Genomic DNA, 26,334 nt, shown 5'->3' with positions numbered 1-26,334 from the left:
TTGCAGCTAATTGACTATAGCATACATCCACACTTGTCTCGACCAGGTCATCTTCAAGGTATCGTGTGTCACAGCTTGGAGGCTAATATTGGATGACTTAATGAAAACATGATTACTTGCCTCAAGGCGAATGAAATTTAATCCTTGTCACTATGTTTACATTTCTACAAGTCCAGATCGCTAGCCATTAAATATGGATTATGCACATACCTGAAAACTATCTTTAGAAAAAAAAAAAAAACCTACTAGCCAGACCTTGGCTCATTGCATTTCCTGTTGTACATTGTAGTGTTATAACATTGCCTTGTCAGTGAGCCTACTAGACTCAACAGAATTTTACTAGACTCGGGCTTCGGACCAGTGGCAAAAGTTGCAGTTCGCTGAAATGGATCTGGTAGTGAGATTCAGTGATTTTGTTGTTTGTGTGTCATCATACCCTGACTGCATGGATCGTTCCTCACATCACAGGATTGTCTGGTCTTGAATCGTTTACTTACAAGCAGCTGTCATATACTTCTGTGTCGTTCAAGTATTTGTGTGTGCAGAGTAAAACAACAAACTCATACACACACAAGCACCCTGGCACTCCAGCTGATGGCTCTCCCTTACCATCACCAGCTTCTCCAACACTAAGCTGGAGTTAACTCTGTGACTTGTAACTCATCCCTTTCCTGGAAGCTTGTGAACTGGTCATGTTCAGTTTCCTGAACAGTTTGCGATTGTCACTATTTCTTAATATGCCATAGCAGGCTAGCTTCCTAATCCTCGGAACTAATTTCCCATACTTCAGTGTAGCCTGAGGGTTGTGCAGGGACTCCTGGGGAGGCCGACTCATGCTGGCTTTGTTAAGATGGTCAATAACTTCACCATAGAGAACATTAATCAGGTGTGGTGCTTTCTATCCGACAGGGTCCACATTGGGTAGGAATTATGAAAGAAGTTTGTGATTTGTGTAAGTGGACCACAATAGTGTGGAGATAAATCATAAAATGTCTAATATACCACACATGGACAGTGTCATGTTAGACAGTAGACAGTGTGATGACTTGCTGCTGAGTAGGTCATGTCTAATATACCACACATGGACAGTGTCATGTTAGACAGTAGACACTGTGATGACTTGCTGCTAAATAAGTCAGTAGACAGTAGACAGTGTGATCACTTGCTGCTGAGTAGGTCATGTCTAATATACCACACATGGACAGTGTCATGTTAGACAGTAGACACTGTGATGACTTGCTGCTAAATAAGTCAGTAGACAGTACACAGTGTGATGATTTGCTGCTGAGTAGGTCATGTCTAATATACCACACATGGACAGTGTCATGTTAGACAGTAGACAGTGTGATGACTTGCTGCTGAGTAGGTCATGTCTAATATACCACACATGGGCAGTGTCATGTTAGACAGTACACAGTGTGATGACTTGCTGCTGAGTAGGTCATGTCTAATATACCAAACATGGGCAGTGTCATGTTAGACAGTAGACAGTGTGATGACTTGGTACTGAGGTCATGTCTAATATACCACACATGGGCAGTGTCATGTTAGACAGTAGACAGTGTGATGACTTGCTGCTGAGTAGGTCATGTCTAATATACCACACATGGACAGTGTCATGTTAGACAGTAGACACTGTGATGACTTGCTGCTGAATAAGTCAGTAGACAGTAGACAGTGTGATGACTTGCTGCTGAGTAGGTCATGTCTAATATACCACACATGGACAGTGTCATGTTAGACAGTAGACAGTGTGATGACTTGCTGCTGAGTAGGTCATGTATAATATACCACACATGGACAGTGTCATGTTAGACAGTAGACAGTGTGATGACTTGCTGCTGAATAAGTCAGTAGACAGTAGACAGAATGGTGACTTGGTGCTGAATAAGTCAGTTGACAGTAGACAGTGTGATGACTTGCTGCTGAATAAGTCAGTAGACAGTAGACAGAATGGTGACTTGGTGCTGAATAAGTCAGTTGACAGTAGACAGAATGGTGACTTGGTGCTGAATAAGTCAGTTGACAGTAGACAGTGTGATGACTTGCTGCTGAATAAGTCAGTTGACAGTAGACAGTGTGATGACTTGGTGCTGAATAAGTCAGTTGACAGTAGAGAGAATGGTGACTTGCTGCTGAATAAGTCAGTAGACAGTGTGATGACTTGCTGCTGAGTAGGTCATGTCTAATATACCACACATGGACAGTGTCATGTTAGACAGTAGACAGTGTGATGACTTGCTGCTGATTAGGTCATGTCTAATATACCACACATGGACAGTGTCATGTTAGACAGTACACAGTGTGATGACTTGCTGCTGAATAAGTCAGTAGACAGTGTGATGACTTGCTGCTGAGTAGGTCATGTCTAATATACCACACATGGACAGTGTCATGTTAGACAGTAGACACTGTGATGACTTGCTGCTGAGTAGGTCATGTCTAATATACCACACATGGGTAGTGTCATGTTAGACAGTAGACAGTGTGATGACTTGCTGCTGATTAGGTCATGTCTAATATACCACACATGGGCCGTGTCATGTTAGACAGTAGACAGTGTGATGACTTGCTGCTGAGTAGGTCATGTCTAATATACCACACATGGGCAGTGTCATGTTAGACAGTAGACACTGTGATGAATTGGTGCTGAGTAGGTCATGTCTAATATACCACACATGGGCAGTGTCATGTTAGACAGTAGACAGTGTGATGACTTGCTGCTGAGTAGGTCATGTCTAATATACCACACATGGGCAGTGTCATGTTAGACAGTAGACAGTGTGATGATTTGCTGCTGATTAGGTCATGTCTAATATACAACACATGGACAGTGTGTTGTTAGACAGTAGACAGTGTGATGCCTTGCTGCTGAGGAGGTCATGTCTAATATACCACACATGGACAGTGTCATGTTAGACAGTAGAAAGTGTGATGACTTGCTGCTGAATAAGTCAGTAGACAGTAGACACTGTGATGACTTGCTGCTGAGTAGGTCATGTCTTATATACCACACATGGACAATGTCATGTTAGACAGTACACAGTGTGATGACTTGCTGCTGAGTAGGTCATGTCTAATATACCACACATGGACAGTGTCATGTTAGACAGTAGACAGTGTGATGACTTGCTGCTGAGTAGGTCATGTCTAATATACCACACATGGACAGTGTCATGTTAGACAGTAGACACTGTGATGACTTGCTGCTGAATAAGTCAGTAGACAGTAGACAGTGTGATGACTTGCTGCTGAGTAGGTCATGTCTAATATACCACACATGGGCAGTGTCATGTTAGACAGTACACAGTGTGATGACTTGCTGCTGAGTAGGTCATGTCTAATATACCACACATGGGCAGTGTCATGTTAGACAGTAGACAGTGTGATGACTTGCTGCTGAGTAGGTCATGTCTAATATACCACACATGGACAGTGTCATGTTAGACAGTAGACAGTGTGATGACTTGCTGCTGATTAGGTCATGTCTAATATACCACACATGGACAGTGTCATGTTAGACAGTAGACAGTGTGATGACTTGCTGCTGAATAAGTCAGTAGACAGTAGACAGAATGGTGACTTGGTGCTGAATAAGTCAGTTGACAGTAGACAGTGTGATGACTTGCTGCTGAATAAGTCAGTAGACAGTAGACAGAATGGTGACTTGGTGCTGAATAAGTCAGTTGACAGTAGACAGAATGGTGACTTGGTGCTGAATAAGTCAGTTGACAGTAGACAGTGTGATGACTTGCTGCTGAATAAGTCAGTTGACAGTAGACAGAATGGTGACTTGGTGCTGAATAAGTCAGTTGACAGTAGACAGTGTGATGACTTGCTGCTGAATAAGTCAGTTGACAGTAGAGAGAATGGTGACTTGCTGCTGAATAAGTCAGTTGACAGTATACAGTGTGATGACTTGCTGCTGAGTAGGTCATGTCTAATATACCACACATGGACAGTGTCATGTTAGACAGTACACAGTGTGATGACTTGCTGCTGAATAAGTCAGTAGACAGTGTGATGACTTGCTGCTGAGTAGGTCATGTCTAATATACCACACATGGACAGTGTCATGTTAGACAGTAGACAGTGTGTGAGTGAGTGAGTGTGTATGGTTTTACGCCGCTTTTAGCAATATTCCAGCAATATCACGGCGGGGGACACCAGAAATGGGCTTCACACATTGTACCCATGTCGGGAATCGAACCCGGGTCTTCGGCGTGACGAGCGAACGCTTTAACCACTAGGCTACCCGACCGCCCCAGTAGACAGTGTGATGACATGCTGCTGAAAAAGTCAGTTGACAGTAGAGAGAGTGGTGACTTGGTGCTGAACAAGTAACTCTGATAAATAAGTAAATGGATCTCTGAAACTCCAGCCTAGTTCTGCAAGGGTGGAAACTGGACTTTTATAGTCAGTTAACTCCCTTGCCTCTGGAAGATGATCATCTATTGGTCCCGACATCACAAACTGGAAATGTGAAATGTTATATCTTTCATTATTTATTTTATTTTCCCAAATCCATCTCCTACAAATTTGCAAGAACAAATCATCTGACTATTACATCAAGTCCATCTTGATGAGAGAATGTCTATCTAATCTGTCTGTCCGTATGCAAGAGTTTATTGAGCTATCAAAACAATAGCATGGAATTGGGATTTTGGAACTTTATGTTTCTATGTCAGTTACAAACCAATATGAAAGTCAAACTTGCTGCCATGGAAACAGAATATAGATTCTAAAAATCCCTAAATAGCAATAAGCACCAGTTCACAACCTGGTCTATGTGTGTGAAAAGTGTCAAGAAAACTTATCAACTAGTTCAAGAGAATGAACAGAGTCAATTATTATCAAAACAATACCATTGAATTGGGATTCGGAACTTCATATTTCTATGTCAAGTATACGCTAATATAAACAGAGTCAAATTAAAACTTGTTGCCATGGAAACAGAAAAAAACAAATCCTAAAAATAACAAAAAGCATCACTTGAGCCCCTGAACAATACATGTACCTAGTTTGGATGAAAGATCAACATCATGAGCATCAATTTACACAATAGGGATACGATGACATGCACCAACCAAGTAAGCAGGTCTGACCACCTGATACTGATACTCAAGCAGCACTGGTTGCTGAAGAGCATTTGTAACCCGGATCTTCACTAAGAACACTTGCCCTTAATTATAAAATGTCATAGCTTGATTGGTATACACTGGCTTGTGTCTGTGGGACTGGCATAATTGTTAAAACCAGACCAAAACAAGTAATCTTTATAAAGAACATTACCAAAAATATTACAGTCTTTTAAAGGCAGATTACAATTAAAGCATTTTCAAGGCTGGGATTCTAAATTTGAGGCATTTTGTCTGATTTTTGGTTCTGTCAAAGCAAACAGTATGCCGCTCATCAACGTCATCAAATATGTTCAGCCACTTTCCAATATGACTAAATGAAGCTCTCAATGTAACACTTGCAACACAAAAACACTCCTTTGTTACAGCACTCATACTGACCAAGTGGAACTGGAATAACACAATTTCAAATATTTTCACAGATTTCTACTTGTGTGCATTTGCTAACTGTTGACAATTGGTATCATTTGTATCCCATGTTTCCCCTCTAGCCCAGTGTACTGACATCTGCATACACCATTCGTCATTACCATGGAAACTGTCAGCTAATGTCTTTCTGAAACAAATCATTTGAATGTGAATTCTCTCTAATATACATCAATGTTTAACGTTTATCAGGCAGATTAATGTTTTAAACATGATATTCATATGCAGTTAAAAACATGCAAGATTTGGCCTTGTCGAGGCTTGTCAACAAGTATTTAAACCTGGTTGAAAAGAAGTTATGACCTGTGTGCCTGAGAGCGAGTGAGGGTGTGAATGTGAGCGAGGGTGTGAGTGAGTGAGGGTGTGAGTGTAAGTGAGGCTGTGAGTGTAAGTGAGGCTGTGAGTGTGTGAGCGAGGGTGTGTGTGAGTGAGGGTGTGAGTGAATGAGGGTGTGAGTGTGAGTGAGGCTGTGAGTGTGTGAGCGAGAGTGTGAGTGAGTGAGTGAGTGAGTGTGAGTGAGTGAGGATGTGAGTGAGTGAGTGAGTGAGGATGTGAGTGAGTGAGGGTGTGAGTGAGTGAGGTTGAGTGAGTGAGTGAGTGAGTGAGTGAGTGAGTGAGTGAGTGAGTGAGCGAGTGTGTGAGTGAGTGAGGGTGTGAGTGAGTGAGTGTGTGAGTGAGTGAGTGAGTAAGTGGGTGAGTGAGTGAGGGTGTGAGTGAGTGAGTGAGTGAGTGTGAGTGAGTGAGTGTGAGTGAGTGAGGATGTGAGTGAGTGAGTGAGTGAGTGAGGATGTGAGTGAGTGAGTGAGGGTGTGAGTGAGTGAGGTTGAGTGAGTGAGTGAGTGAGTGAGTGAGCGAGCGAGTGTGTGAGTGAGTGAGGGTGTGAGTGAGTGAGTGTGTGAGTGAGTAAGTGAGTAAGTGGGTGAGTGAGTGAGGGTGTGAGTGAGGGTGTGAGTGTGTGAGAGTGAGTGAGTTAGGGTGTGAGTGAGTGAGGTTGAGTGAGGGTGTGAGTGAGTGTGAGAGTGAGTGAGTGAGGGTGTGAGTGAGTGAGTGAGTTAGGGTGTGAGTGAGTGAGGTTGAGTGAGGGTGTGAGTGAGTGTGAGAGTGAGTGAGTGTGTGAGTGTGTGGGCGGTTGAGTAAGTGAGTGAGAGCAAGTGTGTGTGGAAGTGAGTGAGCGAGTGAGTGTGAGATTGAGTGGTCGGGAGTGAGTGAGCGAGTGAGTGTGAGATTGAGGGGTCGGGAGTGAGTGAGTGAGGGTGTGGGTGGATGGATGGTCGGGTGGGTGAGTGAGTGAGGGTGTGGGTGGATGGATGGTCGGGTGGGTGAGTGAGTGAGCTAGCGAGTGGTCGGGAGTGAGTGAGTGAGGGTGTGGGTGGATGGATGGTCGGGTGAGTGAGTGAGTGAGGGTGTGGGTGGATGGATGGTCGGGTGGGTGAGTGAGTGAGCGAGTGAGTGTGAGAGCGAGTGGTCGGGAGTGAGTGAGGGTGTGGGTGGATGGATGGTCGGGTGAGTGAGTGTGTGAGTGAGGGTGTGGGTGGATGGATGGTCAGGTGAGTGAGTGAGTGAGGGTGTGGGTGGATGGATGGTCGGGAGTGAGTGAGTGAGGGTGTGGGTGGATGGATGGTCGAGTGGGTGAGTGAGTGAATCAGTCAGTCAGTGTCCTAGTCAACTAAGCAATGAAAATGGAAACTGCAGCGCAAGAAAGTTGCTGCTCGGGTTGGTATAGTAATTACAAAACATTTGGAATCAGTTAACTATTTTATTTAACCAGAAAAAGGTCATCTGTCACATCATTAAACTGCATGTACTTGTTAATCTGTCAATATGTGTGACTGAATTTGATAAAATCATGGCAGGCACTGCACTTTTTCAGCTGTCTAAGGGTAAATGTCCAGAAGTAAAAAACTATGACAACCGGTCCGGAAATAACATTGAAGGCGACATTCATAAATGCACACTGCCAACACAGACGTGAAGTGTTAAACATTCATGTTGAGACATATAAAACACTTCAGCCTTTTTTCTGATTCCCGTACAGAAAGTATTATTTGGTGCCAATCCGAAACCGTCCTCACCTTGTTATATTAAATACTTGACAAAAAGGATTATGGACCTGAATTTTAGTTCAAGTTTCTTTGAAACATACAAGTCAAAAGCCCTTTAGTTTACCATTATTTTGAAACTTTGAAAAAGGCAAAATCGCAACTTTATTCAGGTAGGCTTTTCTTATTCTAATGGAGCTGGTTAGAATTGAGTAAGGGAGTGAGTACGGTTTTACAGAACTTATAGCAATATTCCAGCAATATCACAGCGAGGTACACCATGCATGGGTGTCACACATTGTACCCATTAAAAGATTTAGTCTTGTTCACCCACCACCCTTAAATTAGTAAAATCCCTTGGAGTCACTGAAACAATTTCATCTAAATTTGGTGATAAATCCTGATTACCAAATCTAAAATATAATGGCCAAAGATAATTCTGTTAATATCAACCAGGGACATATCTAGCCCTGCTCAGAGGGGGTATTCAGCCCAATGTCTGCAGCCCAGGTCAGTAAACATTTCCAAATTGGCATTAAAACAAACCCAATTCCTGCTATGTCTCATGTGATGGCTTGGTCACCTTGTAACTTACCGATAGGAAAACCATTAATGAGGGGAGGTTTACCATTTCACGATGGAATGGAATGTTAATATACAATGTTAAAACATCTCTGAATTAAGAAATTTGAAACAATTCCAATTTTGAACAAAATAACAATTTGTTTTCCCAATTTGCTTGCCAAGGGCTGTTAGTCTTGAATCCTAGATAATTCCCTGAACACCATTGTGTTTCTGAAACCCAAAAGGTAAGATCATTCTGACATAGACTGACATTTAGTCCCAGATATAAGTTTTCTATTTAAAAATATATACATTTACAAATAAACAAAATAAAATCCAAATTGAGCCCAGAACAATCCTTTATTTCAGGTAGAGCTGAGGCAATCTATACTTGCCAAATCATTCCAGACTCGAGTTGGACTCCTTTTTCAATTTATTCTCTAGGGTCTGGGAGACTGGCTTATTCTGACGATACAATACACAATACACAATATTTTGCTTTTCTGGTCTGACTTGCTGTGTTTGTTGTTTAACACCACACTCAGCAATATTCTAGCTATATGATGGTGGTCTCTAAAAAGGAATTGAATCTGGACCAGACTATCAAGTGATTGATATCATGAACATCGATCTACACAATTGGGATATGATGACATGCATCAACCAAGTCAGCGAGCCTACCCACCTGATCCGTTAGTCGCCTCTTACGACACGCATAGTCACCTCTTATGACAAACATGGGTTGCTGAAGACCAATTCTAACCGATCTTCACGGCTATGGGTTTTCTGGTTAAATTACATTTTGAATGGCCTGACAAAATTGATATTAACATTTTCAGGTCAGAAGATTAGATAAACAAGGAAGGACAAATGCTCTATTTATTAAGTATTTTGTTACTGATCTTCACAATCTTGCTCTTGTGTCATTGAAACCAGACTGAAAGTAGTTCCGGCACAAAATCTTTCATTTTTCAGATACAGACAGTATTTCCTCACTAAATGCATAAGAAACGCGAACCATAGAAACATATAGAGAAGTATGTACATAAAGAAGAGATGTTTCCAGTGTGTACCACTTAATGACAAAACCACATGTTATCACAGAGTGTCCAGCAGTAGAAACTAAACTTTTTAGTCCACTAGTCCTAATAATAACGACATATAGCAAAACCCTTAAAAAACGCAATTTTCTCCTAGTTCTTATGATAACTTAACTAATGGGCACTTGGCAAGGACTACAGGACTAGTGCCAATTTCGAACGCTGGGGTCTTCATTCTTATCACGATATGCTGCAAGTGATCTCAACGCTCACTTTACATGCTAATCCTGAATGAGACAAATGGTGCATCTTGAGTCATGGAGCTATGACGTCACAAGTGATACGTTCATGAGCGTTGGGTCACGCAACATAACAGTATGTTTGTTTGTGCATTGAACCATTCTAATATCTCTTGAATATGAGTAATTCTTTATATATTAACAAACGTGTGGTATTCACGTTTCTTTTGTCTGTGAGTATACACGATATTCTCCACAATAACATTCAGTATGGGCCTCTTGACAAGATTGTGTGTCACAAAAAGTATGTCGCAATAAAATATATATGTGAAATGAGGTCAGATATTCATTCACATACATCTGTTGGTAACACGATATTTGCCATTTCTGGTAGGTGTTTTTAGAAATATGTCATTGAACCCAAGTCTGAACAAGCAGTAAATTTTTAGCCATCAACTGTCTGATATATATGGTCATAAATACCGAGCAACCGCCTTAACACTGACATATTTTAAAAGACAGATCTTCAAAATAACCCCCTCACAAGATTAAAACTGTCATTTAGAGACATTGATGAAGAAGACGCTATCATTAATAATCTCATCAGAATAACTATTACCCCCTCAAGAAATGTTGAAGACGGAGTAATACATTTGCTGTAGATTAAGGGGAAAACTAATTGGTGATAGAAGAAACAGCAGGACGCAGACCACAGACCACTTTATAGTAATGCATTGGGAAGCCATACCTGAAAACTCAACATTCACTCAATTTAAACACTGTCTTCTGGATGTTTCATAGTGGGCAAAAATGGCTGAATTAATTTATCATTACCTTCTGTCAACATTGAACAGGCAGTTGAAGCTGCAGGATTCGGAGCTAGTTCTACCTTATATATTGATATAGCCGTCCAACCATGAGGATAGGAATTAAAAAATAATTAAATGATGATACCTCAGTGAAATTCTTGGCTGACATGTTCTTTTCAAATCTCACTTGACCCAGGAAGAGGAAAGTAAACTGACATTTCATTTGATCAGTATTTGAATTTGATTGATCAGTATTTTAATTCAATTGATCAATATTTGAAGTCCCCCTTTTTCTCCCCCTAGCTTGTACCCCCGTGAAGATACAGATTAGAATTGGTCTTCAGCAACCCATGCTTGTCGTAAGAGGCGACTAACAGGATCAGGTGGTCAGGCTCACTGACTTGGTTAATGCATGTCGTCATGCCCTAATTGCGTAGATCGATGATCATGATGTCAATCACTGGATATTGTCCTGGAATACTGCTCACTGTGGTGTAAAAACAAACAAACCAAACAAAAAACTTCTTCGCCCTCTCACCATGATTGACTGGGTTCTGGCTTATCTTAATGTCACAGGATCAGAGGTTTCTTCATGTGAAAGGTTAATGAGAGTGGCTGGCCTAACGCCGCTTGGAACAGTATTTCAGTTATATCACAGCTTGATGTGGGAGGAAAGCCCGAAGTGATGCAGGTCTCAGACGTTTACCACTTTGGTGAAACCCACAAGCACAGGTATGGTGCTGACAGACCTAGAAACATAATTTGGGCAAACTGGGATAAGAACACTTTATCAGAACATCCTGGCATGTCTAAGGGATGTAACTCAACACATCCAATGATACCAATATTGAATATGATGAATGAATATTCCAACACTGTTGCACATCATTATCTATGTATATGATAGTTCTTAGTCTTATTATTGATGAAGACTTTCTATTAGTCTGCTGATGAAAATGGGTTTTCGCAAATATTTTCATGGAGAAATAAACATATTTGAAGCAATATATATAAATTTTGTTCAGCTGTGAGTGACTTTCATCATTAGTCGGAGAAAAAAATTTGTGCAAACTTCTAAGCTCAGCTGAAAATTTTCCTTCCAATAATACTAAGAATTAAAATTATGCTTAGTGCCATGTTCAGATTGTAGACTCAATGTCTTGGGCACAGACTGGCCGACACACAGTTTCAGGTAACAAATGGCAGTCTGTGACTTAAGCCACTAGTCTGAAGACTGTGTCTAGTAAAATTCTGTTAGGTCTAGTAAGTTCAGCTGATTACAGCCCATGTAATAACACAAAATGTACTCAAAATTATGCTGAGAGCCAGGATCAGACTTAAATAAGACCAAAAAAACATCGCCCTGACTGAAATGGCATCAAAATATTTATATATATATGTATACTCCCCAGGAAGCTGAGAATAGAAATCGAGCACACACTGATCCACTGACCCGAGTAATAATGTCAGTGCTTTGAGCATGGATGGCAGCGCAATGTAACATTATCATACATTAATATATCCGTTTTTGAAACTTTAATGACACCCCAATAGACACACTGAATGAATTCACTTTGAGTTCTTTTATTGAGATGCTGATTTTTAACCACTACTACTTCCTCGGACGTGTGACTTCATTTTGAACACTTTCAGAGTAAAAGGTACAGCATTTTCCCTTTCCATAACATAAGTACCAACTTCCGTCATCGCGAAGCACTTCCAACATATGTATTAAGGGCTCAGAATCTCCCACCTCAACACAGATCTATCAGTGTTTTCACCATGTTCAGGTCCAGGGATTTCAGTAATAAACTAGCGGGTCCAAAGGCATGAAATGTTGGATCCTACAAGCTCCAATGTGGCACGTTTTTAAGGAAAGACATTAAAATGAAATTTTATGAAATAATAGTTTTATTGTAGTGCTTGCCATTACCCCAAAGTTCAAGGTCATCATAGACTCATTGAATCTTCAGTTCTTGTGAGCAAAAACTTTTATATATATAACTAGAGAAGTGCTTTGAAAGGTGGTGAGAGGGAGTTGGTTGGTTCTTGGTTAGTCAAAATGACCATAAAATATTTAGAGTAGGGTAATTTGGTCGGTCATACGAGCAAACAATATGTTTTTAAGTATTGGTAAATAATAATAAATTTTGTCACCCTGCTTATACATACCAAGTTTAGTGACATAGGGTCAGTAGGCGATATAACTGCCTGCAGCCTTGACCTCCCACCTCCGATTCCGACCTCCGACAGTGAGTCAAGTCATCACATCACATGGGCCGTTTTCTGAAAACAGAAACAAATACACTGGAATTGTTTTGGCCTTTCTCCAGGTCAGTGCTTGTGGTCGTGAAATGCAGAGAAACACTGATATATGATTTTATGATCCTCAGAAATACTACCGGGGATTTATGAAAAACAGCAACACCAGAGAGGCAGGAGGATGGATGATACCCTTTGTTTAAGAGTAGCCAAAGGTGTGGTAAGTGTAGCCCCAGGGGCTTGTGTGTGTGTGTGTGTGGAGGGGGAGGGGGGGGGGGGGGGGGGGGGGGGGGGAGAGGGGGAGAGAGAGAGAGAGAGAGAGAGATGAGGAAATGGGTATGTGTTTATGTGTTTAGTCTTGGATAAAATCTAACCCTTCTTTATAAATTCTAATCATTAGATACTCTTTAGTACCAATTCTACTGTACAACTTTTGAGTCTATCAAATAGTTATGCCCGTGCATGCAGTTTTTCTTAAAGTAATATTTACAATGGAAGCTGCACCTTATGATTGTTTGTGTGTGTGTTGTTTATCACCACCCTCAGCAATATTCCAGCTCGGGGCCTGATCGATGCAGACAATGCAGTGATCAACATCATGAGCATTCATCAAGGCAACTGAGATACAAGAACATGCAGCAAACAAGTCAGCGAGCCTGATCACCATTAGTCTCCTCTAATGACAACCATCCGCTGCCAGGGTGTGACCTTGACCTACAAAAGTGGGGGTCCTGGGGCACCCCAGCAATTAATTTTAAAGGGTCCTTGCAGGCAACATGAGTGTCCTGTGAAGTATCGTAATGGTGTTGTGTACTGTACATCTTGATCATTACTTTGAGCCTGGACTGAATCAGTGATCGTGTGGACAGTGGTCATGATTGATGGGTGAAATGACAGACACACCCGTAGCTGGTCTTCATGCGCTGTAGGTACAGTGAATATTATTGTGAGTCCCTCGGGATGTAGTGTACGCTTTTTTTTTTGCGTCCAAATCTCAACATTTGTGCATACTTGACGCACATTTGTGCATCTCGTAAAACCCTGGGTTGCTGAAGGCCAATTGTACCACAGATATTCATGGGGCTAGGTTTTGATGATGTAGGTTATCAAAGATAGAACTTAGGAGTTTTGGTAAGAAATGTCCCTTAGCAAAATTTAAATAACATTTTTTCTCAAAATCATAATCAATTTCCATCAATGACAATATCCCTCCAAACTACTCCAGTAGGACCCCCCAGGAACTATAGTTGTCATAAGAATTGGCTAGACAGGATCTGGTTATCTGACTCAGTGTCATCAACTCTTAGTTGTCTGCACTGCTTGCAGCTCATATCACTGGATTGTCTGGTCCTAACTCCACTATACAAAGGCATCCATCACATAGTTAGAATATTTTAGCATTTAACAACAACCAAATCAAAATAAGGATTTTTCTTGCACTCTTTTGCCAAAGGAGGATACTGTGTTACAAATTAAATCATGATCAAAATTTGGTATTATTTCAGCCCTGCCAGATAATTCTAAATGTTTCATGTTAGGCTTACGATCATTGTAGTTCTGAGATCGTAATATTAATTTCCCACAATTCAGTTACTTGTGTCACCCGACTACATTTATCAAAGCTAGCAACTTGTTCAACTTGTCCTTTAAACATTTCACTTGCACAGGCACACCCAACAAAGACAAAACATCAGAAACAGATGAGTCAAATACAATAAATACTCGATAAGAACACTCGACTATTCATGAATTCAAGGTGTTCAAATATTTTATATATATAGTTTTATGAGCAAAATTAGGAATAAGATGCAACCATTTATAGGCATACCTTTTTATCTCAAGCTGAACACTGACGACCACATCTGATTTTTGTCTGAAAATTACGTCTTTGTAAAAACCTAATTTTCCTAGCCAATTAATTCTAGTCCTTCCAAAATGCTATCAGAATGAACCGGAATTACTAGCATTGAAAAGCCTGGGTCACAACAGATGACATAGCTTAAGATCCCCACCATTCGCCATTGTTTCCCTAAGCTAAACATGGATCCTGCTCTGTAACCGCTAATTGGGCTTTGTCTACAAATGAGACACTCCTGCACATGTGATTGGTGACTTATTCAGAATACAGACTATCACTTTCAAATGGCTATGCACTTTGTCTTCACCACCAGATGCTAAAATATACTTCTAACAACACACAGCTCCCATACATATCATCCAGTTTTGCATCAAATTAGGGAGAAGAAAAATATTATGATTTGGGGGAAAGGAATATATATGTTTCACAACGAGCAGTGTTTGAAATCAGTCTGTGACTTGAGCCACCAGTACAGTTCCTGTGTCTAGTAAACGTCTCAGTCTTGTAAGCTCAGCTAATCATATTCCATATAATAACACTAAAATATTCTTCAAATGATTAAAAGTGTCCTATTTGGGCTGGTAGTCTCTAAGGGTTTAGGTACAGACTGAAATACTGAAGGGATCCTGGGGTCCCCCTGGTTTGTTGCAGAAGTCTTTGGATCTAGGAAACCTCTAAATCTTTAAATATAAGGGGTCAAGGAGATCCTCATCTTCTTTGGAACACTTACTAGTTACTAAAAGCAGTCTGAAAGGTTTGACAATCTTTGTTGCACATAAGATATGTCAGTTGCAGCCTGACAATTTTATCAGTTATATATTTTTCACGAGGGCTAATGTCTTAATATTCAGAACACACAGTTTATCAGTTGTTTTATCTGCAACAGTGTTTAAAAAATGTGAATTTAAATATTAGCTGTTTTGATAAATCGTCATAAATCATTTGCAGTAATATAATGAATTGACAAAACAATTTGCAAGAGATAGCTGTGTATGTAGACTACAATAGGTCCATTGTACGTCATCTATTGCATCCTGACATAAATATGACTTACATACATAAATTCTATAAAACGTACTTCCGCTTCTTTGTTCTTGATACTTGCAACTTACATTCATCTGGCTACAAAGTTGATGGCAGTCTCGTGGAATATATCAGCTAGGAAATGCACACCTGGCTCGTCATGTTCAGGCCTTACAAGCACGTTTTCTCTTTGTCATATCCCCGCTTTTGTTTTACATTGTTTCGTACCCAACAATGTACAAACACCTTTTAGCATGGTCTTGAATACAAACGCTAAACGTCAAGTGTTCGTGATCACGACTGTCTCGCTGTCTCGTGGTGTCGCTGATCGCAAATTGACTGCATGACTAAAATCAGTTGTTAGGGAATACGTCACTAAGTTTACATATTTCAGCTGCGCCAGAACTCACCTCTCACAAAATAGCTTATTTTAAATCTGGTTACAAATTTTTCGTCACGTGACATCGTGTGGCAAGTACAGCCATTTTAACCCACGCGCCAGTGCATCAACCCAACTATGCAAATATACTCGGAGTCTAGACGTTTTCAAATTTAAATTGACTCGCTTTCGTGTCCCGTTAGTGTTAGATTTACAGATGCATCCACGTGAAAACAAGCGTTGTTTTGTGTTTTTAATTCTTACGATGTTCCTTTCGTTTGAAATCCAATCTGTACCTTATATTTATCAGTGTCACATTTGTAACATCGCCAAGTAAATAGTGATGTTTTTTTTTGTCAACTGTAGACAATTAAGTCTATTGCGTTGTTTTGTTTTAATCGTGCCAGCCAGAAATTTAAACCTCGATCTGTGGGTAGGCGATATATATATATATATATATATATATATATATATATATATATATATATATATTCCGTATTCACTATCGTGACAATGTATGCAAGAGGGAATTTCTATATCTTGAGCGCGACGTTGGTTTATGAAAGGTACAACCCAAAACGCCCTTTTATGTCAAGTATCAAACTTACAAATTTCACCACAACACGTGTTGAGAAGGGCAGCTTAATTTTATGAATTTAGCTTACGGAGACATACATATTTATGGAAGTTAGAAGAAATGTAATAACCGTCTCTAATATTATATTGTTCAGTCAGTTTTACTTTATCAGATTCGTTGTCAATGTGTTATTTGAATATGATCTATCGTGTTTGAAACCTTCATTTGAATATTTGATACTTTTGCTAAGAAATGAACATAAACAGGAAAATGGTATCATTTGATCGAAAAATGATACGTGAATGCTTCAAATTCACATAGCAAGTATTGAAATCTGCATAATTAACTGGTCGATATACGTTTTGCCTGTAGATGCCTTGATGGTGTTTAAATAAATGTTTGCAGTGAACATATTCATGGCCCTAGGAATAGTGCAGCCTGACTATTTAAGTGCAAGTCCCCCGTCCCCGTTAATTATGACAAGAAAATTGTCCATAACATGCTGAACTCACAACTGTTAATAATTTGGTCACTGAAAGCATCCATATTTCTTCAATAATTTATATATACCTTTCACTAACTTCATCCATGAAAATTTGCAAATTTATTTGTTCAAACTATTTCCTAGACCCACATATGTGAGTGAGTGAGTGAGTGTGTGTGTGTGTGTGTGTGTGTGTGTGTGTGTGTGTGGCACTCTCCTTATAAGCATAAACGAATTCTAACTCATCACAATTCCACATGATAAATACTCGCCACACACACACACACACACACACACACACATGATTTTCAAATGTTTTCAAATATTATGAATTCTAGTCGTGATTATGGCAGGATTTAAAATTCATTTCGAGTGCTGGAGATGGTCTTAACAACTGGGGAAGTTTCTTGTCATGAAAATACTTGTGGTAGACCTGTGAATGTGCTCGTCCTTTTTCACCAACTGTTGGTCTATTTTCATATTTTAGTTCCAAACAGGGGCGGACCTTTGACAATTAAAATAAATTCAAATGTAAATTAACTCACACACAACACACTTATATTTTCACCCACGATTTCCTCACCTTGTATGATCCATTAATATTTTTCTCCAACCCAAAAAACAGCAGGAAAACGATTTCAACATTTTTTTAATGTCATTTTCGTAATGCATATGCAAACACGTTGCTGAGTACAGTGATGGAGGTGGTACACATACTTTTACTGAAGAGAAACAAAGGCAGCCAAATCTGGTTGTGTTATAAGTCATATACACACACTGCACAGGAAAATAACACCCGTTGTCACATTAAATAAAAAAAATTAATCATTGCTGATGCAAAAGAAATGGAGAGAAATAGTTTTAAAATATTTAAAGTACATAGGGTTTTGTCACAACTTCAACGTTGTCCTTTCTTACTGTATAAACCTAGCCGATGTTTATCAATTGATCCTTAATGCTTTAAGAGCAGATTTTCGTTCGCTGATCCCATACCCACATCTGACGCTAGTCTCTCTCACAGCCATGCCTATGTAAAATATTTTCAGAAATAATTCCCCAAACAGCACCGGAAGCAAATCCTCTCGCCTACAGCACTCATGACTATCTACAATATCGTCGTACCCTTACCGTGCACCGAAAACACTTGTCTGAGAAAATTGTCGATATAGTCACACCGTATTCACCGCCTGTGTTCCGTAGTCTCTCACTGGCTAATAGGTGAGGTCGTTCTGCTATCGATTCTACACACATAGAAATATACCGCAGGTAGGTTTTATCATCGAGAGGCTCCTCACTGAATATTGAAAGTTAATTTCCAAACCCTGCCATTTTCAGTTCCATTTTTTCACATTTTCAGACTCAAATCAACAACTCACATGGAACAGTATGACATAACTGACGAATTTTATTAAATGTGTTTATAAATGTCTGATTACATCTACATGTAAAACTATTTCGAGTTGTCAGCTATAATCAAGGTGAATTTGAAATGTACACATATATTAAACTGAGAATACATTATATCATATGCAATAGCTATGTAATCTAGCTTTAACGACGCCTATTGTTTTAAAACGTCTTAGTTTTGGAGTAGATATTGTCGTAAATTGTAAATTGTGATGTTTATGGGGAAATATGAACAACAAACACAAATAAATTATTCCATTCTTCCGACTCTATTCCCAGTCCATTTATTTCAAAGAGTGGTGTAAACTAAGGTGTAAATTCTTCTAAAGCATTACCATTTTGAAGAAACACCACTATTCCAAGATAAAAAATGCATTTGTAGCAAGCTGTCAATTTCATTTTGTACGGAGAGCCAATGGCTTTAATGCTACTTGGTTCACAATCTTTGTGAACAGATTATATTTTCAGTTCGAAAACGACGAATAAAGCGTTGAAGTATTATCTTCCTAAATTTCAAACAAGGTCTATTCAAATTTTATAACGCACGACAAGTTAACAGTTCAGAGGTTGTTCTGAAGCGCTGAGTATCCACTGAAATCCATCTTCAAAAACGGCTTAGAGGAATACGAAATTAAATAAAAAAGGACTAAATGAAGCGTATGTTTATAGCGTGTCTTTAAATGTAACGGAGACGACCCTCCACCCCAATACTGGCTATTGCATGTACTTTAAATTGCTCCATGCATATGCTAAGGTCGAAGGTCATTTCAGAACACAGTTGCTAAAAAATCGCGCATTTACCATTGCTGAGGGAGTTATTACGTAACGACAGCACTATGCACAGTCGCAGAATGATAGTGGTGGAAGGGTGTTGTTGCAAACGCAGAGGCATTTAGTCCCGTTTTAGATGAAAAAACTGGCCAGGAGTACGATGATATGCTTTGGTTGGTTAAGGTGTCGGAAAAGCTTCTAACGTGAAATTCAAATTTGAGACTGCATGGCTGTTTATCGCTGGGATATGACGCTGTGGCTGTATGACCCAATTACGAGGAAGGCTATCGGAAGGATATTCACAAGTGGTGTGAGGAATAAGTTTACCAATGACCACACCTAGATCTACATATAGTTGGATTATTCAGTAAAACAATGTTCCTCCTTCCTGGCTGTCTGTGACGCAGGCGTTGATTTTGATGATGTGATGTCGTACTAGATCTAGTCAACATGCATATGGAACGTGAAGTTAAGGATGTGGTAGTGTGCACGACGGAAACATCCCCTGTGTGTATATAACAGTGTTTCATATAGATTTCAAACAGCCGCGTGTTAAACGTCAAATGCTGACAGTTTGTCATAAAGTGATGGATACTTCGACCATGTTTTTCAGAGTGGCACGAGACAAACACAAATAGGCCTGCTATTAATAAAAGTTGTCAGTTGTGCCATCAACGAAACACGCATGAAGTACAAACAAGGATTAATGTTTTTGGATTTGACATGAAGCCGACAGTTCTAGAAATACAAAGCACAGAGTCTTGGAAACAGACATACACCACTCGACGCGAATAACGACTAAAATGGGTTTGGAGACCAGAGTTGTTTAACACGTACCTGACTTTTCTTGTTTTTCCAATTTCAACACAATTATACGAATGCATTCCTTGGGATAATTGATTGTGAATATTTGTTACTTCCAACAAATCGCAAAATACGAAGAAGCTCTGCTTTTCCATACATGCGTGACCTCCACGGGATCTGTGCAGCCAACATCGAAATTCTCCTTACTGCTGTGTGACGTATGGTAATGGGCGTGGCTAAAGCAAGTGATCGCGTATCTGATTGGCTCTCACTGAGTACTTGTCACTCGGCTGTCTGGCTGTTCAGCCACCTGTTTTTGTTCAGAACGTGTAATGTATTTCTAGGAATAATAGGTGATTTATTCAAATTTGATCAAGTCGAAGTTTAAGCGTAAATCAAGCATAATTTGAAATATCAGTTTTAGTTTTGTTTACAAATTTGTTCTTTAGGGGAAGTAAAAAAAATAATGGGACTAGATTTTCCAGACACGAAGTACGGTTCTAGACAGGATGTGTGCTTAGCATTCCCGCCGAAATTTGCCGCCAGAGAACACGGCCATACGTCATCCCCGAACTCTGCCCTCGAAAGTACTTTTTTTTTCCAATTGTAGAATTATTCAGTCTCATATTCGAATATTTCACACAATCCCCTTAGTGTACCGAGTATCGCAATGTCACAGTATTCACGTGATTATGTGTTTATTGTACATTGTAACGGTATTGTAAGCATAACATATATTTCGTAGATATCAAATTATTAACCTGAAAAAGTGAAAGAGTTTTAGACTAAAATCTTCTAAGAACTATTTCAGGTTACTTAAAACATTAAAAGTATTGACAATCATGCGAAAGACGTTTTGTCAATGTCTTGGTAGCAGTTTGCTCCATGACTATTTAAGCAACAAAACCTTAAAATTAGGCTTTAAATTCAATTCAATTCCTAGGTAAAATCATACCAGCTATTAGCTGCGTTACTGGTTTCAGTTGTTGGTGAAGATACAAAACCGTTTGATGTCTGAGAAGTTTGTTGGGGTTTTTTTTCAAGCCAACTTCACATACATTTCTAAACAAACCAATGTCAGGTATCTGGCTAGACGGAATGATCCACCACAATGGCGGCTGAAATTCACCTTCGTGGATACTAACTTGTCCAAGTAAACATGGCGTCATGGGGTAAGCAGTCGCCCCAAAACTGACAGGACAGTTTTGTAAATTGAATCTGATCACTAAACCCCAGAACCATGCACTGGTCAGCAACGATAGCAAACAGAGAACACCCCCGAACCTTTGTGTGGAACCACACGACGGCGGTATCGGTAGGGAATTAATGTAGAATGGATGATACCATAACCAACTTGAAATCGTAGGACTACAACTTATTCCAGATACCCGAACATGGTGGCTCGTGACACATGCCTGTACCAGAATCCGACTCAGAAAATAACGGTTAACACATGGCTATGGTGGTTTAGCCTTGGTCAAACTCGATTCTAATGAGCTCAGGTTTTCTATCGAAATTAAGACCACTATGGCTTCCATGGGGTAATTTGGGTGAAAATATGAGAGGTAGGTATTAAATATATTTGTTAGTATATATGTACTCACAGAGTGGCACAGTGCATCCCTGTTTTATCGCAAAACAGCGACACCCGCTGCGAATGCCGACTGCATGGTCCTGCCTTGGTGTATGTCGATCGCTGTCTAATGTTATGCGAATGCTTGGTTCGAGGAGGTTGTTACCATCCACTCTATGGTAAGTTGGTCTTTTTTCAATAAACAGAACCTTTAGGTATTATTCTCAGTTGAAATAGCCTACTGACTGCAATTTAAATATCGTCTATAAAATAGTGTATAATTACACGCCACATTTTCGAGGGATTGTAGACGTTGGATAATATCAACTTTTATACTCATTACACTGATTTAGAGAGATTGGTATCAAGTTGTGTAGTTCCTGTGATAGATTCAGAAAATCCACGTTATTAAACAAGAGACACTTTTGAGACTCAAGTGGCCATAACACTATTTGAGGAAGAAACTCTACATGTAACAGTATGTATAAGCATCAATTTCATTTAAACAATATCACTGTCATTAGGTTTTATTGCTGCTGATCTGTTACTGTGTCAAAAGATGTTCAATGAAGTTCTTTAGACATTTAGATATACAAATGAAATAGCATTATTAACAGAAACCACCACCCTCATACTTCCTAGTTAGCTATCTGCGTGCCTATACATCCTGCTACCCATAGCACCAAAACAAAACAATAGTTATATCATCTTTGCAGCATTAAGTGCTTCTATGTCCAGCAGCACCAACTGTATTTCGTTAATATAATGATTTATTAAAATTGTGTAAATAATTTTCTTTGAAATAATAAAACAAGATTTGTATATTTCAAAATCGAATGTACGTCCCACAGTGAGTGATTATTTTGCAGTGACTGACAAAAGATTCCATTATATTTCTGGTTATGCATACCCTACTTTTAATCACTGTAACAGGTCATAGGAAATATTGTTATTGGTTCGGTTGGATTTGCAAATATATATTTTTACATACTCTGCAAAACATATATATTCACATATTCACAAGCTAAGTACTGAAAGATTCATTAATAGTCTCAAGTACTATGAGTTATTTACTTCCTACATTTCAGTGATGTCAGATTCATTGATGAAAAATGTTTTTAAAAAGGGGGAAAATAATTACTGGAAATTGTTTATCCATGGAATAATTGCTTGAAATAAATTTTAGTTGATTGTCAACTTTATCAATATAATAGATATAATGCAATAGGCCGAGGCAACGTTCACACAGACATTCCGAACATTTATGTTATATGTGGAATACACTCGAGTAAAGAGTCCTGGAAATTCAATGTTCAGTCTTATGTTCGTACATGCTCTAAATGTTTTGAAATTTAAAAAAAAGGTGATAAGTAATTAACTGCAAGACAATCACCGTGAACTAGTAATAAATATAATTTTCACATAAATAAGTGATCTCCTAATAAAAGAAATAGATCATTCTTTTCTTCTGTAAGACGATATACAGTTTATAGTATATTCGTTGGGGGTGTTTTTTTTCTGGGACAATTCCCAGTGAAAATAAATTTGTTATCAATACTATATGATTGCTTTTCTGATTTGAAAGAGGAATGGAATGAGAAATAAATTTCGTGCGAATTAAATACACAAGCTGAACTATTAATCCAGAAGGTTCGAACAGCTATTAATACCAAACACTAACCTGTATATCATTGAGTCACAGGTGAAGTACACGCTATTTATTCGTTATTTAAAAAGATATGACATTATTTAAGATATTTCTTTATTCTGATAGTTCATGAATTTATTCTTTATAGGCTGTAAAAACGTTAAAACCATTAATAAGTGCAAAATTTCAAGGGGTTGGGGATATAGAAGGTAGTGTCGGCATCTGTATAAGTCTTCTAAACATCTTTACACAGTACTTCAAATGTTGAATAAAGAGCCATACATGTAAGCATATACCCGAATATTTTTTTCTGACTGCGTTTCTATTGAGATGCATATTGAAAGAGGTAATTAGAAATATACCAAAAGGAAACATAAAGAAATGAAGACACATATTCGTAGAACAGTGAGAAATTATTGTTTCATTCGTTTCACAAATATGACAATGTTAATCATGATAGCACACAAGTTGGACGGAAGATATGTGCAACCACGTGGCCAAAGTAAGAAATCACACTTACTTGTCTGTAGACTAATACTATCCTTGTGGATCCCAATACGTCGAGAATATAATTAAAAACGTTGAGCTTAATGATTTTGCGGTTACGAGTGTTGTGAACTACATAATGAACTAGAGGCATAACGTACTCGCTGTATACTTCAAACATGTGTCGCTAGAATCCCAAGTTAAACTGGAGGGGAGCTCATTACGATGATGCAGTGTAACACGGAAAGCACGTAATATGCAAATTAAAATTCCTTTAAATGTTTGACCAATGAACGAATCACGTGTTTTAAGCAGATTTAAATTAATCTTCAAATTAGAGTTATCTCCCATAGCCCATGCATGATCTGAGTGACATCGCATGCATGCAGATAACATATCTACCCGTTCTTCAGTACTTACAAGTTCCTTGTTGGTTTTAACTTATTATCTCCATAAACAAATTTTTATCGAAAATATTATAAGCAGAGTTTATCGCAGTTTGTTTGTAGTAGGACCAAAGACTGCTGTGAATATTAATTTTGGTATTTTCCTTATTTGGCAAACACGACTTGCCTCTAAAGATGACGTACAGCTGCACGATTTGTGCGGGTATCGTTTTCCCGTTATTTGTCATTTGCATATCACAGACAAAAATGAAGAATTTAAATTGTAGTCATTCAAGGATATACAGTTTAAAAAGTGTCTACTTTGAGTAGTTCGATTATCTATAAATCTGTTTTCCACCAAATGGGTTTTGGATTTTGAAACATATAGAAATATGCAAGATTATATAATCAAAGGAGAAACCTTTATTTTGGACCAAGTGCAGCTGTTCTTTTCCTGAACAAAACACAAGACATATTGGCCATTTCTGTTATTGTTACTTTTCTCTGTTATTTCAAACATTGCTGTACGTAACAGTCATTGTATCTATATTATGTTATAACCATCTCATTTTTTTAAGTTAGCGTACCGTGAGTTTGGTTAATGATATTTTGTTATTATGAAACTAAAGACTTACAAATATTTGGGTAATGGGGGCGTGTTACAGAAGGATACGGATAACATAATGTAAATAATTATTATTCATACATTATTTATAACAATTGAATTCTTTGGTGCCATGAACTTATAAATAACCACTGATCAGTTGATTTATCAATGAAATTCACATTTTTCAGCAAAATAGAATTTTGATAAAAATAACAATACCCTCAGGGCGGATTGATATATTTACACTCGTGTTTTTACTTGCGTGTCGTCAAATAAACTGAATTAACATAAGTATGTATCAAAGTTATTTCGAGCTTGCGTTTTTTTTATTTGGTTACAAAAATGGGAAATCAAAATACTAATTATTTTACATACGATTGCTTTTAACGTATCATTCATGTACTATTTATGTACCATGTATCACCGGTATCCCGTCTCAACAGGTCAGGGGTTTCAATATTATATCACAACACGTGTTGGATAAGCGTTACAACATCCCAGCGGTAGTGGCTCTTGCAATAGATATTCTTCCAAACAATGCGATAATTAAGCTTTAGATGGGGAATGTATTCAAAATACCAACAACTGTATAACAATTATTAACAATAAATCAGGTTTTTGTGATGGGATTCGTTAGGGGATGTATTTACGCGGTTCTGGCATAGACTTGTGAACGACTGTACCACAAAGAGTGATAGTACATAACGTGGGATTTGATATAGATACATTTTGCTGATGTAAGCGTTCAGTATTGTCAATGTTTCGATAAATCTTTACAAAATCTAAATAACTGTGATATAACTTGGATGTTATTATGACTATACACCTAAAAAGACATAACGAATATTAATGTCAAACTATAATGACATGTAGACAATGTGTTACTTTGGAACTACGATATTTCAAGGCAAAAAGACGACAGTCGTCTTAAAATGCGTATGTTTATTACTAACAACAGCTTAAACAACGAGAACCGTACAAAGATTTCGAATAAAAAACTAAAACGTATGGACAAATTTCATAATTTCGTTTTAAGTTGATATAACGCATTGTTGCATTCCTTCTAACATTCAGCATTATTCTGAAAACATAACCGGCATATTTTGTCACGGGATTATTCTGATAATGCATCAGCTTGTTAAGCATACAGAGCTTTATGTATGTAAAGGGATTATGCTTATTATGTTGCAAAATATTCAAATGAAATAATTCATACTGGAATAAATTAGATATATTGCATGTGAAATCTATTCATGTTACTTAGGTATCCCTTCTATTTCAGTTGTGAAATATAGCTTATAGCAAAAAAAGTATTTTCAGTCAGAAAGGGAACACATTTTTCGGTAACCTTTTTTGTGACAATAATTACGCGTCTTCATTTGGACCGCTTCGTGTGAACATATATGCACATACAGCTATAGATAGCTAGGTCGAAACAACGTAACAGTGACAATTTACAGTTAGATTAATGATTAGTATAATCATAATGCTGTCCTTACCTTAGGGAAAATATAAGAACATCGGATTCATATACACGACGAGAATGAAAATAGTTAATTTATAATATATGTTTAATAAAACCCCTTGTCCCCCACCATGACCGTGTAACATTTGTATACTATGAAAACAAAGCCAATCTATAGGTTTGTATAAAAAACAACAAGTCGGCTCTATTCCACATATGAAACCAGATTCAAGATTTTTATTTTCTAAATTTAGAATAGATATATGTATATATGGTGTAATAAAACATTTCATAGACTCTATGATATTCTATAAAACCCCATATATATTTGTGAACAATAATAACTCAG

The 26,334-nt window shown here is 38.4% G+C and overlaps 2 protein-coding genes across 7 annotated transcripts in view; both read right to left on the bottom strand.

Annotated features, from left to right (window-relative positions):
• LOC124147998 overlaps positions 1-26,334 on the bottom strand; it is a 434,301-nt gene that overhangs the window by 158,008 nt on the left and 249,959 nt on the right. For 5 of the 6 annotated variants that reach the window (XM_048398395.1, XM_048398387.1, XM_048398385.1 and 2 more), the window contains one exon: positions 12,428-12,541. The gene's annotated coding sequence lies outside the window, so the exon portion shown is untranslated. Of the gene's footprint in view, positions 1-12,427; positions 12,542-19,853; positions 20,144-26,334 lie in introns of those variants that run through there. The other variant, XM_048398392.1, reaches the window with a different exon arrangement.
• LOC125381430 (extensin-3-like) overlaps positions 641-26,334 on the bottom strand; it is a 45,796-nt gene continuing 20,102 nt past the window's right edge. The window contains exon 2 of the mRNA XM_048397959.1: positions 641-898. Within this exon, the coding sequence (XP_048253916.1) occupies positions 641-898 (258 nt within the window). The remainder of the gene's footprint in view (positions 899-26,334) is intronic.

This window comes from Haliotis rufescens, unplaced genomic scaffold, assembly GCF_023055435.1.
Source record: "Haliotis rufescens isolate VD_foot unplaced genomic scaffold, xgHalRufe1.0.p SCAF_18, whole genome shotgun sequence".
Classification (NCBI taxonomy): domain Eukaryota; kingdom Metazoa; phylum Mollusca; class Gastropoda; order Lepetellida; family Haliotidae; genus Haliotis; species Haliotis rufescens.
This window is presented reverse-complemented; position numbering and strand designations above follow the sequence as displayed.